The 18,432-nt window shown below is 37.8% G+C and overlaps 1 protein-coding gene across 2 annotated transcripts; it reads right to left on the bottom strand.

Annotated features, from left to right (window-relative positions):
* Positions 1-4,572: 4,572 nt before the first annotated feature.
* Positions 4,573-16,620, bottom strand: APELA (apelin receptor early endogenous ligand). Of its 2 annotated transcripts, none has more exons than XM_034411424.3 (3): positions 16,369-16,620; positions 12,668-12,757; positions 4,573-5,927 (listed from the first exon to the last, which is right to left on the bottom strand). In XM_034411424.3, exons 1-2 carry the CDS (start codon positions 16,442-16,444, stop codon positions 12,669-12,671), a joined length of 165 nt encoding a protein of 54 aa, XP_034267315.1. In that variant the 5' UTR covers positions 16,445-16,620; the 3' UTR covers positions 4,573-5,927; position 12,668. The 2 variants fall into 2 exon arrangements, 1 of the variants encoding a protein (XP_034267315.1); XR_004590291.3 differs by having other exon boundaries at positions 5,790-5,927; positions 12,614-12,757; positions 16,369-16,598.
* Positions 16,621-18,432: the final 1,812 nt, after the last annotated feature.

Raw genomic sequence — 18,432 nt, 5'->3', positions numbered from 1 at the left:
TCTGTACCTAAAGATTCTTCAAACCCTGTGTTAATATGCCTGTGGAAAAAATATGTCTTTATCAGATCTAGTTGCCTACTTAAGAATTCATTTTGTTATCAAATGTGATTGGTAGCAGGAAAGTGCTACCTCTAAGGTCCCTTCCAACTCTGATATTCTTTTTTTAAACAGTTTATTTATGCAATTTCATTTAACTTACATAAGCGCTTTGTGTACAGTGGATTGTTTGGGTCAATTTGCTTACATAATACTTTTTCAGCTCCTAATTTCTACTTCTATTATCCAACCATTTATAAAGCACTGATATTCTATGATTCTATTAATGTCAACAGGAACGATTCTAGTCTAGAATATTAGATATCGATATAAACACTTGTGCATTAATTTAAGCCAATGATTAGTTAAATTGCATAGAAACACTTGCTATTATTTTTGTTATGGCTCTTTCAGTTGCAGCTCTTACTGGATTTGAACATTTAGAGCAGTGGTTTTTTAAAAAAAACTTGGCAACTAAGTTGTGTGGTCTTAAACATCTAGAATTCCCCAGCCATTCCCCTCAAAAAGTTGCCAATTTTGAAAAGCTACTGGGGTAGAGTATAGTAAGCAACCTGTGGCATTCCAGCTGCACAACAGTGCTTTTCATTTGTTGTTCTTTTCAGCCAAACATGCTAATGTTGCTTGAAGTTGTGGAGCATCTGGTAAATGCCGAAGATTCTTTTTTACCAGTCACAAAGCTTCCGTCCTTCCAATTCAGCTATAATTATTTTATTTTCACAGTATCCATCCTTTGGTCAAGATATGTTTTCCCATTTAATTTCCTTTGTATTTTGGAAGATTTGCTAATTTGTGCAATATCTATGAACTGAGTCACAGATCAATGCTTTTAATACCCTCCCTGTTTCAAGTGCACCCTCTGTTACACTTCAAATTGCCTCTCCTCCACCTCAAGTTCATATTTTATCAAGGAGTTCATGTCTTTACTGGCTCAGGGCAACTAGTAAATTCCACTTTTGGATAAGGGTCTTAAGTGCATTACAAAATACCTTTAAATTCATTTAAAAGACTGGCTGCTTCAAACTGAATCCCCAGACATGCATTGAACTATAATCTCCCAGAATTACCAAATTCCCAACGAGAGGAATGCTGCTCTAATAAAATAAAAATGTTCAAGCCATATAAGAAGTCTCTCTTAAAATTGAATGCTTCCTTTGTATTTGCTTCCTTTATATCTGCTGATATAAAGCATTAGCAGAATAATATTCCAATAACTGAACCAGAGTGGGGAGAAACTGGCAAAAACTATATATATCTGATTTTAAAATAGGGCTGAACTAGTTTGGGTTTGCAAAGAAAAAAATATCTCTTATTTATCCCAATTGGGAAATGAATCAGAGCGTTAACAATTTCTTCATTCTAAATTGTCCTGATCACAGACTATATGTAGGGATCCAGGGAGTCACCACCATTCTGGCATTTGAGTAGATCAGTGGCTTATGTTACGAAGCTAATTATTAAAAAAGCATATCTCAATTTTATCTATTTTAGAAAGGAATAAATTATTTGAATCAGAAATAATTTCTTAGTGTTTACCATGTTGTTGATGGTCAGTAATACAGTTTTTTCTAATTATTCATGATATATTGGGCTATAATTCCCCAGGACTGTCAGTGACTGATTTTTAAAGTTCTTAACTCAAGCTCATGATACCAGCGATAGTATCTAACCATCTTGTCTCCTACTGCTCTCTTATTAAGGTTAGGACAAGCTTTATTCCTCCTGACCACATTGATTTACCTATGCATTCCATTTGACAACAATATGGACACAGTTTGCTGTTTTTTTTTTCCTAGTTTCCCAATCTCGTCTTAAGACTCAGGCTCTTGTGATGACTTTCCACCTAACATTTTAGGGATCAGTCAAGTTCTGTTACATACTGCTGCTTGTCATGACTCTTACCAAAGCATGTATTGATAAAGAGGTACTGGATGCATGAGTTTTGTGCATCAGTGAGAGGCTTATAGCAGGAATTATCTCAAAAATCAAATACGTTGCATAGCCTCCATCTGACGCTGCATGAATTGACATTTTCCATTCCCCTATGGCATGGGTGTCAAACTCAAGTTCATTGAGGGCTGCATCAGGGTTGTGTTTGACCTCGGGGCCAGGATGGGCGTGGCCAGGGTGGGCATGGCCAGCTTGATGTCATTCGTGTTAGGGGCATCTGTGGTGGCCCAAGTGCTCTGCCAGCGAAAATGGGCTCCCGAGCTCAGTTTTCAGCCATGACGGCCTCCTGTCATCCTCTGCCAGCGAAAACGGAGCTCGCGGGAAGGGGAAGGAGCTGTGTGACACCCCTGCTCTATGGATATCTCAATTATATGATTGGGAATCCTCCCATTCCCCTATGATCACAATTCAATCTGTATAAAGGAGAGTATCCATTAAGTTCTATACAGGCAGTTTTATATAGAGAAGTGTGTCTATAAATACTGAATGCATAATACAACCTAAACAATTATTCAGTTGTCTGTTTCTGCATGGGCTGGTTGAAAGGACAAACATAACTAGATTCTTATATTGATGACTCAGTAGCATAAGTACTTAAATAGTTCACAAATGAGTTGATATCATGTGGAGAAAAAGCATCAGTATAATTCATAGCATAACTCAAGTTTTTGTCTGGAAAATAGAAAACATTTAGAAAAACATTACAAAAACTAAAGATCTTCAAAATGTGCTAGAACAACCTAGTTGCTTTAAAAGTTCATGAAATTTCTCACAAAAAAGGGCACGCTTTAAAATGATTTAAAATGACGAAATAATTCTCAAATTGGGTAAGACAAAAGAAGGAAAAAACAAGTCTTGAGTGTTTTTTCTTAACGCTGAAAAATGCTTTCTGTGTACTCCCACACTCTAGCTTAAGATCATATTGAATGCATGATGTGAATATCAATAAAGACTTTTGTTTTCTTGCAAATACTAGATAAAAAGATTTACTACCTTGCAAATTTGTACATTGAAATGTAAGTAAACAAAAAATATTTTCAGTACCCTATTGCAAGGCTATAGCTCCTTTTTTTTTTAAAAAAAAAGACAGAGCTGAAAGTATAAGGTTTGATATATATTTTCCCATAGTGTTTCTGGAGTGCGTTTAATTCCCTCCCCCCCTTATGAATTTTTAAATTTATGTTAACTGAATCGACTTCCCATAAACATTTAATGCTGGAAACAATATGAATGAAATGTACATGAAAAGAAACATCAGAGTCAACACTTCTTTTCACTGTGATGGGTAATTAAAGGCAAAAGTCTGGTTGGATAATATTATCAACAACCTAATCCTGAGATAACTGTTTCCCACAGTGATTGTCCTTTTATGTTGACTGGTTAAAGTGTCTCTGATGCATAACAATGTGTTTGGAGACAGAACTGGGCTACAAATTGTTCTGCTGTCCCAGTGTGTAAATATTATACAATGGGAAATCCTTAATCAGTATGCAAATGGGAGCAAATATCAATTGCTTTTTCCAATAGGTAAAGTTTTCCTTCCCACATCTGGCTGTTTGGACTGTGGTTGGCACTAAACTACAATGTACAATCCCTTTGACCCCCGTTTTTTTCAAACACTTGTACATTAGTTGATTTACAGAGGACACTGCACTAGATTGGAATCAGGCTAGATGAGGTATACTTTTTTTTAAAAAAAAGAATCTTGAACGTTAAATATGTTTAAAGTTTTTGCTGAACCTGAAGATGTTTTTCAGTGAGTCCACTATCTTTTGCTCAAGGGAATTCAGGCTTTCCTTCCTCCATCCCCCCCAAGGTCCCCTCCTCCTTCCCTGCAATATATTTACTGCCTCAGTCTAGAAGCAGACATTAAGACATGTACACAGTTCAAATATAGAATACAGCAATTCTATACAATTCATAATGATTAAATAGAAAGGGTCTAAAATTACTCATTCTTTAACACAAAATCAATTGGAAAAGCCAGATGTTTACAAGACTTCAGAAGTCCATGAGAAGAATGGAAAGTATCAATTCGGGAGGGGGGCTATTCCAACAGAGGGGAGCCCCTATAGAGACCACTCACTCTTAAGCCCATTCCCATGGCATCACAAAATAAGCAACTCTCCTTAGTTTCTCCGTTTGGGCAGCAGAATCTATCAGGGCAAAGGAGAATCTAAGAACCCAATGCCAAATATCAGACAAAGTAATGCAAGATAATAAAAACTGCATATAAATATCTCTTGCTTGGAAAAATGGTTTTGTAGGAAGAAGCAAATCATTTGTGGCTACTATCTTAGTTGCAATAGAGGTTTTGAAGCAACATGAAGGCTAAGACATTTCACATATCACTTAAGTATTTGATGTCTATTTTTCCCTAAAGGACTTCAAAGTATTTTATGGTTCCTCACTCCCATTCCTATTTACTTTTGAAGGAACCTGTATATTTTAAATGCCTTTGACTGATGTTTAGTTATTTGCACACTTAAAAATGTATCTCTTTGACTTATTTGAAGCTTTAATAATTATTAAATTGTTGTAATAGGAACACAACATAACACACTGATATTTAAAAATATTGATCTTTAATTTCAGTAGTTCTCTCCAAAGAAAGGTGTATAATTTTTATTCTGGTAGAACTGGAAATCTACAATTTCTTTAATGTGCCATTATCTGATTATTCTAGTAATAGTTTTGGCTTAACATTTTAAAAAAGAATAGTTTAATGTATATTTTACTTAGGTAGATACAGTATATCATTACTGTTTATATTGATCCCTTATGTAAATAAAAAAAAAATGAAGCAAAGATTTCACGTCTCTCTGAAAGTGGATGATTTCAATATACAGCATACAAAAATGTGAAAAGATACATGAATATTTAATGTGACAGTACTATTTGAAATACGTTTTGTACAACATATACAGTTACAAACATGCTTTAAGAAATTATTGAATTACAATATATGATCTAAATTGATTGTAGTGTTAAAATTGCTACCGTGTTTCCCCGAAAATAAGATCCTATCTTGTTTTATTTTTTTTGAACCCTGAAATAAGCGCTTGGCCTTATTGCCATGTGCTCAAAAGTCCGATTGGGCTTATTATCAGGGGATGTCTTATTTTGGGGAAAAGAAGGGTACAAATTATCAAGGACTACTTTATGGCAAGATATACATTACAATATTGATAAGTATCTGATCACACAAAGCCTTATCACCCAGTTCATTTCCACTGGTATAAGTGATTTTTAAGGTTCAAACATGCTTGTAAGATTTTTTTGTTAATTTTAGTTAATATTTGAGTATTTCCTCTTTCAAAAATAGCCAGATTATCTAACCTGGCATTTGCTGACATGCTGCAGTTGGAAATTCTGGAATGGTAGGCCGCGATACTAAGGAGTGCTGGCCTGAGAAATTTTTGAACACAACAGGAATAAAACAAAGCAACCTGGTCTTCAAGCAATAGTGAAACTAATTAAATAATTGTGGCTTTAAGCAGTAATACTGTTTATCAAATATTAAGTTCATTCTTGCATATTTTTAATAAGAGTGTTAAAAGATACACGAGTAAGAGACACTTAATACAGCCAAAGCTTTTTCAAGGACATAATTTGTCTAACATTGCAATGTTTGCTTTCTGGCTACAAGATTGCTATGTTGACATGCCAAGAAAAGTGGTGAGTATACTGCATCGATGATTCTCCAGTACTGCTAGATAAGCTCTTTTGGTTGATAATTGTTTCTTCCTTCTTGAAAGAATCCCCAAGCTCCAGGAAAACTTGTTCCAACAGTTTTCTCATATGATTTCTCTATGTTTCCTGATGATGGCTTATGGGGTATCTCTGCAGATTATAACTGTGCCATTACCAAAATGTCATCTGGACTTCTGTGCTTAATTCTTTTTCTCAACATTTTGAAGAAACTATTTTATAGAGAAAAGAGAACGAGACTGGATTTAAAATTGTCATACTGAGATGGTCCATAAAAATATTATTAACATTAAATTTATGCAACTGCCAATGTAGTCAGATCATGATAATAAATAATCAAGGAAGGCATACTTCAGGAAAACAACATTTGCTTGTAGATTTGTAGGGGGTAATTCTTCCCTCTCTTTGAAAAAAGAAACCTAGTAATATAGTGAAGATGAATCAATATAAAATATGGGATCGTAGAACAGAGTTACTTAGACCATAGCAGGACTAGAAAACACCATGAGCAAATGCAACATTAAAATGTTGAAAATCTGCACTGCAAAATCATGCTGCAGCTTCAAATTTAACACATAGCAGCTGACAAGTTACATGAAATTCAGGGAAAAATTTGGGACCCATTCAATTTATTGCAAAATCTTAATAGGTTGATTTAGTTCTAGTCATGGAAAAAAAAAGCTTGAATGTCTGTAGAACAGATTCCTCACTAAATACACTACTAATTCATCTATGGAGATTCACAGCCATCCAGGTCATGGTTGTCCCAAAAGTGCTTTTTCAAAAGGCAACTGGACTTTTCTCCCCCATTTCTCATCCAAGAAGCTTCTTCAGTTCAGAAGTGAAGAAACTTCTTGAATGAGAAATAAAAGAAGGCCCAGTCGCCTTTTAAAAAGTACCTTTGGGGATATTCTACCAAATCTGCTTGTTTGGAAATGTTTGGGAAAATATTGTGCTGGAAATAGATGTGAGATTAGATGTTACCCCAGATGTTTTCATTGTTTAAAGATGTGTTTTGCACAACCTTGCATTATGTAGCTTATTGCTGTGTAAAAAAACAAACAAAAAACAGCTAAGAGATAAAAGTCGTCACTCAATTGTACTGTCATCTGGAAAGCTGATTCCTATGGGAATATAGAGGAGCTGTGATCCACCTGTTTCCTTGGACCAAGTGATTAAAACTGAGCAAACAGGATACATTTGGCTCACTATGTTTAGCCAGTAGTTAAATTGGTACTTTAGTCAAACAGAATTTTCTTTTTGTGGATGCTCAAGAGGAGCCTACAAGTCTAGCTGTGCTGAAGTGGGAGCCTTTGGAAGGGTAATACTGAATAAACATGTAAACTGCAATATGTCCAAAAGACTTTGCTTGTTTGTTGGGAAGAAAAGATGCATTTGGAGCCCTCTGTGATTCTAACGTCTTGTCACTTCTGTTCTGACTTAACTTCCTGTCTGTAAAAACCCATACCGCATATTTATCCTTACAAGAGACATATTCTTTATACATGGTCAGTTAAATTGTCTCTACCGAATTACATACAACTTTATTCTCCAGTGGGAATTCCATCATTTAATAAAAGAATTGGGCAAAAGGAGAAGATGATTAGAGCACCTTGATGTATGGCGCTTAGAAGAAATTTTAGCCACCTGAAATTCAGAACCCATTTCAAAACCCAAACACAAAACAAAAATAGCATCTTTACATGCATATACGCTTTCCCTATCTTCTTCTCTGTTATGCTAGTCCATTGCAGTTAGATAGAGGATGGAAAACATGAATGGTGGATGTGTTTTTCTGTGCCTGCTGAATCTTGTTTCATATGCACTTGTACCATAATCTTTCTAAATTATACTATTTACTTTATGCATTTTAAAAAAAATTGACAACTTCCATCCCAGGAAATTCTTGATCCTATACAAAATAAAATATAATTATCAGGTATTATATAATGCTAATATTATGAACTTCATAGAAATTTTTTTGTAAAGGATGGTCTGGTGGAATCAGTGGAACTGTGTTAATCTTCCTGTCCAATAAGTATTTTACATTATATGCATAAGCAGGTATACAGTGGTTTGGTAAAAATATAATTTATTGGCTTTCAGTTCCTTGTTAAGGAATGGAGGGGAATCTATTTACATTAGACTGCAGATCAGGATTTTTAAGATGTGATAAATCTGCTGTAATAAAAATGTCTACCAGAGAAACATCTAAATTCTTAAAATTAGGCCAGTGCAATAACTGAATACATTAGAGCTCAACTGGGTTTTTTTCTCATTAAATCTTACTTTCCTTAGACAGAGAGTGATCAAAGTACACCAAAAAGATGTTCCTTGTTATTAAACTAGTCTAAATTAGAGTCAGTCTCAATAACTTTTATGTAGATGTATAACATCTTTCTTCCTCCAGAACTCCCACTGCATCCCTTTTATTTCTAAGTAGTTAATATGAAATATAGAGATACATGGAATGTCATTGGAAATGGGATACCATAAATATATATTAATTCTCTTAATAACCAACTTTAAATGTATGTTACTTTTGTATGGCCTTGCCCTTCATTTTTGATTCCTGACAGTTATACTCAACTACAACCCAGTCAGTGTGAGTGTTGCAGTCTCAACACATCTGGAGCTCTAAACTGGGAACTGGGAAAGTTTGCTATAGCCTTAAGAAACAACAGTAACACACTAATGGTCAGTTTTAAAACATATAAACAGATTTTGTGAATGTTGTATGTCTATAGTGCAAATTTTAAAATTAATTTAAATTTATCTATAGATATCTAACCTAGAACTAAGAAATTTCCTGATCGTGAGAACAATTAATCAGTAGAATAGCTTGCCTCTAGAACTTGTGTGGGTGTAGGTTTCAAGATGAGACTGGACAGCTATTTGTCTGGAATAGTATATGATCTCCTGCCATGGGCACAGGGTTGGACTAGAAGACTTCTACAGCTCCTTCCAACTTTATTACTCTCTGTTCTAGGTTCTACATGTGATTCCAAATGCAGCTCATCTCCTTGCTGTATATGGTTTAGTTTTATCTTGGTATTTCAATGAGAGAGAACCTAAGGGCTACCAAAACACGGAATGGGACAACTGGCCACAACCAACTCATCATGGCCAACTTACCATGGGACAGCTTAACAATTCAATTTAATTATTTAAAATAATTAAGAAATTACTTTAATTCTTGTCATTCATATTTCATTTTGTCCCTCCTTTGCATTCTTTCTTTAATGATTCTATTCCACCATTTATTTGATACTAGTGTTACTCTTGTCCCATGGCGAATTGGCCACAGCAAGTTGGCTGTGGGAGGTTGGCTGCATGAGTTGGCCACGGCAAGTTGGCAGTGATGAGTTGACTGTGGCAAGTTGTCTTAAACCCACCAAAACAGGGATCAAGTCATAACCAGCTGTAGAGTCTCAGGCTGCCTTTCATTGGTTCACAACATAGAAAGTTTAGAAATACATTAGAAACATTGACTCTATTAAATCCTTCCTTCAATTGATGTGCCATTTACAAAGTGATAGTTAAGAGCATGTATTTCTGTTCCCTGCCTCTTGTTACAAGCAAGCAGCTCCATAAATGGAACTAGCTACAAAATAGCTTTCCGTTTTACAAATAGCTGTTCTATAAATGGGTATGTAGTGAAGGAAAAAAGAAGTCCACCTAAGTGCATTTTTATCACCCAGGTCTTCAACAGTAACTCACATGCATTATATTTCAATGCACATTAAAGACTTCAGAAAGTGCTGGATGTGCAGGAAAGAGATGATTGAATCACTTTTGCAGGAATGGCCCAAGGCTTCTCCTTCCATCTAAATTCCACAATGTGACTACATTTTATGTGGTGAGTGAACAGATGTAATTCCTTTGGCTAGATATTCTTCTGCTGACACCGCCAGTCTCCTAATCTGCCACGAGTTGAATTTAACCCCAAGATAAGCCTAAACCCTAATTGCTTTGTTTGATCTCCTATCATTTAAACTCTAATGGTCTAACTAAACTGGATCATGGAAAAAGTAATGGACACTGTAGAGGCAGCTTTGAAATATATTTCTTATTCCCATTCTAGGATGCAATGAACAAACATTTACGTATGATAAATTAATTTTTTGTTTAATAAGGTATTCATGTTTTACTTTCTTGGGGAAAAAGCTCCCACTGCGGTTTGCTTTGGAACAGAAGAAATATCCATTGCCTGCCTTAATCTAAGCATTTATATTGTATCAGTTAACAGCGTATAGAAAAGGTAAATCAATTAACTAATTTACTTGGGTAGGGCTAGTGAAACATTGATGGCATAACATGTTTTGTGATCTCACAGTGATTTTCTCAATGAACAAACCCCGGATTTAGGAGCAGGAATGGACAACACTGGCTGGACCTGCTGGAAACTGTAGTTCGGCAACTTCTGCAGTACCCCAGATTTTTTGCTACTGAACCAGTATGATACAAGAAGCAGCTTGCATTAACAGATTTGGGCTTCAATAATCCAAACAACTGCTAGATGGCACCCAGGAGCTAAAGTTCTCTGAATCATTTTGCTGCCATTTATGGACTCTTACATCCAAGATCTAGAATCTCATTTCCCTCTAAGGCAGAAAAATGATTCACTAATTCTGCAATGCAAATAAATAAGAAACAAACAAACAAACCATGTCAAATCACATATGTACTCAGGAGGTACATATACATAGCAAAGGTTTCTGCTATGCCATTTTCTTCCAGCCCTGTGACAGACAGGATTCAAAGGGGTAGAGGCACTGGCTAAATAAAGTGCTTGGTTTTTGTTTGCCTTTAAGTGCCTAGAAAAAGCAAACATTCCTTTAAAGATAACTTAAAACCACTTAAAACTACTCAGAGGTGGGTCTTACTGGTTCTAAAGAGCCTTTAGGAGAAGTGACAACCCCTGTAATTTTTTAAAAATTTATTTATTACAGCTAGAGTATCAAAGGCTGTGTAGTTGCCCACATATAACAAAAGAAGTTTCCAGATGCAAAGTGTTTGACCACATGTTTTATTCATCTGTAAATGGGATGCTTCCTTGAGAAAAGAGCTTAGCATTCTTTTGATCCTTGCTCTAGTATGTCCTAATTCTATCCTTCTGGACTGTTTGCATTTATATGCCGTCACAGAATGCAGTCCTGCTTCTTTGCACTTTCCATTATTTAAGCTGCAGGACCCCAACTGGGTTTGTGAGTTTAGCCTTATACATTGCTAGAATGCAATCTAAAATTTAAAGTGCTCCCAGGTCCTCATGGCAACCGCTTGCCAGTGACCTCTCTGAACAAAATGCCTCATGAGTGGCTGTCACGGGCCACAAAGAGTTGACACCTAAATTAAATGTGTGTCTAAATTCTGGGGACTTACATTAGATATTAAATTTAACTACCACTTAGCTAAATTCATAGCCCTATCCAGATCTATAGTTTCAGTCTTACTGACATTGTCATAAAATTTAAACTTTGAATAGATGAACCATCGGCAAATTTCAGCTTTTCTGGAACTAAAATCTGTAATGATCCAGATGTTCCTGAACTTCAAAGTTCAACATCCCTCACAATCAGCATAGTGACTTGGGAGTTGTAATTTAGCAACGCCTACAGAGCAAAGATTCCGAGTCTTTTAATAAAAAATGAATGTCACTTTGTTTTTGACAATCTAGTATAAGGGAATTAATTAGAGGAAGGATTTGCTATAACAGTATTTCCATTAACGTAGTCCATGTGTTGAGGCATTTAGACACAATTAGGGGAAAAAGCAACTCTATGAAGTGGATGAAAAGAAGCTCCATTAATATTGTTTTGCATGATTTGTTAAATAACACATACATGTGTTAAATTGCCATTCCATAACTAATACAATATTAGTTTACTACTTAGCTTGTTAGCACCGCTGCATTCCAGGTTCCTTCCTTAGTGATTTAAGATTTTAAATAATGCTTTTCATCTCAAAATTTATTGTTTCCAAAACTGTGGGAACAATATATGACAAATACAGCAAACTCCAAATGCAAATCCCTGACCAATTTGGCAAAGAAATTTACTTCTGCTTATGATTTTTCATTTAGTATCTGTTTAGAAACGTTATTTGATAAGGTTGACCTTTAAAACTGCAGAGTTTGTCTCTGCTATGTAGCTAGGAATATTGGCTGCTATATTTGTATGGCCTGAAGTTAAAGCACAAAACGATTCTGTCCTTTTCAATGACAGTCCTCTCAAGCTAGCTTTTCATCTGCTACGTGGGTTACATTTGCATCCTGCTCCAAGCGGACAGGAATCCAAACATTTGGACATTTGTCCAATATCCATTTAAACCAATGCTATTATTTAAAAATCTTGTATGAACCAATATGCGAGAAATTTGTATTTCTACATTAACAGGGGATGAGATAGTTGCAGTTTCATTGGGAGAGGAAATACTGGCCTTTGGTGAGTAGAAAGCTTCAACAGGACAGCAGGGTTTCGAATGAGCCTCTTTCTCTGTACAGCTTCAGAGAGTGAAATAATTGACAGAGAGCCCAGTGCTACTCAATCATTTGGAACCATGCCCAGGGGTTCACATAAAACAAGTACTTTTATTGTTCTGTTCCTCCCTTTAGTTGATTCCCATCCCCACCCTACTCCCAGTACTCCCTCTTCCTTACTCTATTTTCAGAGCAAATAAAAACACAATGGGAGCAGCCCAAAGGAAATTGTTTGTGGTTTGGGGTCAATCAAATCTCTCCTCCGCCCCCAACCCCATACACACAAAGTTTTGAAAACGGAAACGTAATTTGCAAAGAGGAATATTCTGGTGACCCAGCCAGCCACCCAGTCCTTCTGAGTCACAACATGAGAGGAGCAACCTTTGATGGCTGCACCCTAATAGCACCTGGCTTCATTACCAGATCAGTGTTGATTGTTCCTTGTCTAAATTTAATCCCAGCCCTGGGAAATACCTCAAGGGAAGGGCACTCTGGAATGAAGGGGCATGCATCTCCTGTGGGAACAGTGATGTCTGTGTAGTTTTCGTCTGTTGGCCAAGTTAGCTGGAAGACAGGAAAGAGAATATTGAGATGTCAGTATTGTGATATAAGGATTAATACAAGATATAAGCAACCGTGACTTCAGCTTGCTATCAGAAGTATTTTAGAAGGACCATAGAAGATGCCTGCTTGTTCCAAGTCCAAAGACAAATTTCCTGTTAAAGTAATAAGCTATCTCTAGCAAAACTCCCCTTTCAAAATTATGGGAGTACATGCATGTGTGTGTATTTTATAAATACTTGCATATAGTAAAACCATTGGTTAAGCCTAGTATAATGTATAAATCCATCAGCTGTTTAAAAACATGAGCCAGCAAGCAGCTTATTGTATAATTAATGCCTGGATACAACAAAGTATGTCTCATGGTGTTCAACTCCCACATAATTTGTACATGATGTGTAACTAAAACTTTAAAGCATAATGCAATGGGATTAGCTTTAGAGGATGCCACGTGCGGCTGGATTGTGTTCTTTGGTTTTATTGCACGAATTAAAAAAAAAAACACTGTGTAAAATAAATTCAAATATTTTTTTGAAAATATAAATGGCTTAAGCCTGCTAATTGTTTTGGCTTAGTTTCTAAACTACAAGCTTTCCCAGTTTGATCCCTTCCCAGAGTGTTAGACTGAAACTCTATTAATCTCAGCCAGTATTCTTTTCTGTGGATGACAGGGGATGAAATGTAATGTATGTTGGAAAGATCCAGAATGGGAAATGTTGGATTATATCCTAAGGCACGAACAGCTTCTCATCTCAATGCAGTTGGAAAAGCATTGAGCAGACAGTTGTTCATTCTTTCTGCTTCAGCCCCCACATAATAATGGTCTGCCTCAGAGGGTTTTTTTTTTTTTGGTAATACCATGCAAAACATATCTGACCATTTAGGAAGAATAATTAAGAAATGCTGGTGTAGCACGAGTCATTGAAAGTGGAAAGCAAAATTCACTGCAAAGTGCTAAAAATCTCGTATGAAGACAGAAATATGCCCAGTTTTGCCCAGATGATCATAAACTGCTAACTTCTCCTCTCTCAAGAGAATTGTGTAATTAAAATGTTTATCTTCTTTATATAAATAATTAATTAAATAAAGTAAGTTTCTATTAGGAAAACTTTACTCCTTTTGACTACACCATTATGTCCGCCCCCCCTCCCCCCCCGGCACTAATATGGAAATGTTTTGCCATTTCTTTTGCTAAATTATACCTGGGATCTCCTGGTGGTTTTCCTTCCAGCGGACTAGCCATATCTGATTTGTTAGCAATTTTTAGATGGCCAACATCAAATTAGGTACTGCTGCCTGCTGTGCCATGTTATTCAAAGAAGAGCTTAAATCCAAATGTCATAGTTTTCCTAAAGCCATTGGACATACTGTACTTTCAAGGATGTAAAGATGCGTGAACAATTGCTTGAGCTTTTTGATATTTTTCTAGGCTTGAAACTAAGCCAAGAATAATTGCATCACATCAGAATCAAGCATTCTTCAAATGCTAGCTGGGCTATACAAATACTGTGGCAATTTGATCCAACATTCTGTAGGGTGTCAAACTCAAGTCGTCACGGCATCATCACGTGATGAATCGGGACTTCCCCCCCTTCGCTAAACCAGGTGTGGGTGTGGCCAGCACGTGACGCATCCTGCCTACGGGTCAGGAGTTTGACAGTCCTGCTGTAGAACATGAATCCACACCATGTTTGTTGCTGTTCTGGTCTTTGTAGGTTTGTCCTGTATCCAGAGTGTCTGCAGGGTATGTGATGCCCTTAAAAAAATAGGCAGAATGTCTATTGCACTGTTTTGGCTGCCATCTTGAGGCACAGTGGCGCAGAGATTAGAGTGCAGTACTGCAGGCTACTTCTGCTGACTGCCGGCTGCCTGTAATTTGGCAGTTCAAATCTCACCAGGCTCAAGGTTGACTCAGCCTTCCACCCTTCTGACGTGGGTAAAATGAGGACCCAGATTGTTGGGGGCAATAGGCTGATTCTGTAAACCGCTTAGAGAGGACTGTAAAGCACTGTGAAGCAGTATATAAGTCTAAGTGCTATTGCTATTGCTATCTTACCATTTTTTTATCACATTCTGAGGACAGCAAGAGAGCCACTTTATAATTCTTCAAACTCCTGGACAGTTACTGGTGCAGTGATAAAGGTGACAGGTGAATTTTTATCTATTATCTGTAATTTTTTTTTCTCTCTGTCTCCGGACACACACATACATACACACATAAATGGACTCAAGGGCTCCTTTCTCTCCTCTTACCCATTAAGAGAACTGTTTTGCAGGATCAGACTACCAAATGGACTTATGGATCATACATTCTTTTGGAAAACATGGAAAAGTTTTGTGACATCCCATAATCATTTACAGCTACGGCTACCTAATATTTTATGGAGCACAGACCATTTCATCAGATCTATGGGGAACTCTCTTAAAAGAAGAATATGCATACATGGCTCTGCTTTTTCTGTAGAAAAATAAATCAAAATTGGTTCACCTGCAGTGGAATGCTTTTAACATGTACAGTACATGAAATGGGGGGGGGGGTATAATAGTTAAATATACCTTTCCCGACTTCCCAGTTGCAGCCTTGTTGCTGTTTTCTTTTCTCTTTCAGCAGAAGAGAACTGGAAATGTAAGTTATCACCAGCTGGCATTAAAGGAGTCGTGTCTCCCTGCAGCCTCAAGGGTGCAACTTCAAACTCTGTTTTATTTAGAGTTCACGGAGACCACTGCCAGACTCGGTGCTGTAGGATTGTTAAACTCCCTTCTGAAAAGTCAATTGACTGTTGATTTTATTTATTTTTTTTAGCTGGAAAGTGAGCAGAGGGCTACAGAGCTGGCTTATTCTTTCAGACAATCCATATATCTGAACCATGTTTGCTGGGTTTTTTTATTTTTTTATTACTGATTTGTTGAGATGAGCGCAATAGAAATCAAGAGAGCCTCAGTGATTTTGCATAAACAAAATAAAATAAAAGGCTCAAATCAAGTCACTTCTCACTGTGATATTGGCTAGCCTAATAGGGTTAAGCCATCCTAGGAAGCAGTCCTGGGAGATATTATCTGAAGAACATAGGTCATTTCTAATCAATGTTAGAAACTTGTAAAACATCAGGAACTTCGAATATAGATTTGCATGCCCTTACAGCACTTTTTTTTTTTTAATGAAATTTTATATACGTTCCCTTAAGGGTTCTGGGCAGTATGGATATTGCCATTAAGGTAACTAAGCTATTTTCTTAAAAGCTCCATTTTAATAAGATAGCAACCACCGAGCTTAAAGATGAGCAGAGGATCTAAAAACCCGACCAGTTTCCAATTCTAGTGGGAATTTATTTTGATAAAGACACAGAATTAACCAGCCTAAGCAAATCTAACCTCCCGTGCTTAAACCCCACCAGGCAGGTCCGCGCGCAGGTTATCAGAGGTGGCCGATATGCTCGGGACAATTCCTAAATTTGCCATCGTCCCAAAGAGCAGATGAAGCAGAAGCGGACAGTCGGCGCTCTGTCGGAGCGCACAAGGAGCACCGACTACTATCTCTGTTTATTCTCCCCTTGACCGGGGAGAGCCAAACAAGAAACAACCCCCCCCCCAAAACCACCACCACCAAGTCTTACCTGGCCTCTGTCCATTGACCAGAAGCAACCCGGTCAGCAGCAACACCCAGCTCAAAAGGAGCTGCGGGAATCTCATGTCGGCGGATGAGCGCACGGCAAGGGGACTCGGCTCTTTTAATCCCACTTCGCGGCGGAGGAGCAGCTTGCCGGAAACTGCAGTGGGCTCTTGGCGTGGCTCACATTCCCTGAATGACAAGCCTTGCCGGGGAGCTTCCCTTGCCTTTCCCAGCAAGGTTAATGACCGCGGGAGGCAAGGCTACTGGTTGGGCACGTTGTGGTCAGTGCCTTCCCCTCTGGGTCCCCCGCGACTCTGCCCTGCCCTGCCTCTTCCTTTTATCACTCCCCCCCCCTCGATTCCCTAAGCAAACAACAGGAAGGAAAACCTGCGTGGAACTGGAGATTTTTTCTCTCCCCCCCCCCAGCAACGACCCAAACTTCCTTCCCCGATTCAGTCCAGGAAGAATAAATATATGCCCCCCCCTCTCTTTCCAGCTACTGGTTTCCTCCTCCCATTTGCAGCTGTTTACGCTTTGGCTATTTTGCCCATCTCTGTCCCATATGCAAACAAGGCAGGGGAGGGATGGAAAGTCCTGTCTTTTGTTTGGCTCTGAAAGGCAAGGCTTAAGATCCCCCCCAAAAAAGAATTGTGGGGCCCTTCGCTACCCCTACCCCCAATCCCGATCAACTAGCTGCAAAGTACTAAAACTGTGCCTTTTGTGGCAACAAGGATTTTTTTTTTTTTTAAGGAGCCGAAACACTTTGAGTTTAAATGTATTATTTCTGAGACTGGCAAGATTTAAAAATGAGTATCGCCTTGAGGGGCAGCCATAAAGTAGAAAGATGCACCTTGATTCATCTTAAACCTGAAATGCATTTATTAGGGCTTTTACATTAGTGAGTCACAGTCTAAAGCAAGGGTGAAATCCAGCAGGTTCTGGAGAAACTGGTAGCGGGAAATTTGAGCAGTTCGGAGAACCGGTAGTGGAAATTTTGAGTAGTTCAGAGAACCAGCAAATACCACTTCTGGCTGGCCCCAGAGTGGGGTGGGAATGGAGATTTTGTAGTATCTTGTCCCTGCCACACCCACCAAGCCACGCCCACCAAGCCACACCATGCCCACCAAGCCATGCCCACAGAACTGGTAGTAAAAAGAAAATGGATTTCACCACTGGTCTAAAGTTCTTAAAAATTCAGGAGATACTCATGAGATGTATCTGCCTTGAAAGTATCCCATCTTGAACATATTGGTATGTGTTTTAGTTCTAGCTGTGCACCGCCCTGAGTCCACTAGGAGAAGGGCAATATACAAATTGAATAAAATAAATAAATAAATAAATAACTCTATAACACAGCCAAACATCAGGAGTTGACCTGCTGAATTGTGTGTTTTCATGATTGTAATGAATGCTGTGGTTTGATAAGTAAGCTTGCTCAGACTCACCTTGAACCATGAGATGGGCAGCAAATAAATTTGACAGGCAGACAAGCAAGCAAGCAAAGGCTTTTAACTGGAATTCCTACAGATTTTTCTTGTAGATTACAGATGTTTTTGTGGGAAGAAAACTGTGAGTCAGGTGTTTCCAACCCTATTTATCCTTCAAGTTACAAACAACTGCATTTCAGAAGCAACTTGTACAGTGTTCTAGGTGTGGCATTCCATTTAATGAGATAGTAATGGAGGGCCATTAGTGTGTTGTGAGATGATGGAGGTCAAGAGAGATAAATTGTTGAGAAACAGAATTGGCTGTAAGACAAGAAAAAGTATATCAGGACAGATGTTGGAATTGGAAGACGACAAGCCAGTGTCACTGTTGGCATGGAATTTGGTGTGTCAAATGCTTCTGCTCAAAAATCAAAGTTTTTTTTTTAAAAAAAAGTAGAAATAGGAAAAATCAAATAGGGTTTTTTATTTTTCTTAGAATGGGTGACATCAGCTTCTTTGTGCTGCAGTCCAGAGAGAGTTACTCTGAACATTCAATATAGTTTCTAGAACATAGAGGTTAGAAGGGACCTTGGAGGTCTTCTAGTCCAACCCCCTGCTGGAGCAGCAAACCCTATACCATT

Source organism: Pantherophis guttatus, chromosome 8 (assembly GCF_059756535.1).
Source record: "Pantherophis guttatus breed Tessera chromosome 8, ASM5975653v1, whole genome shotgun sequence".
Lineage (NCBI taxonomy): Eukaryota > Metazoa > Chordata > Lepidosauria > Squamata > Colubridae > Pantherophis > Pantherophis guttatus.
This window is presented reverse-complemented; position numbering and strand designations above follow the sequence as displayed.

Excerpts from the sequence above, each read along its gene's own strand:
- APELA (XM_034411424.3), bottom strand. The coding sequence starts at position 16,444 with ATGAGATTCCCGCAGCTCCTTTTGAGCTGGGTGTTGCTGCTGACCGGG. Across the intron at positions 12,758-16,368 it reads GGTCAATGGACAGAGGCCAG|CTAACTTGGCCAACAGACGA; the intron begins GTAAGACTTGGT and ends CCTGTCTTCCAG.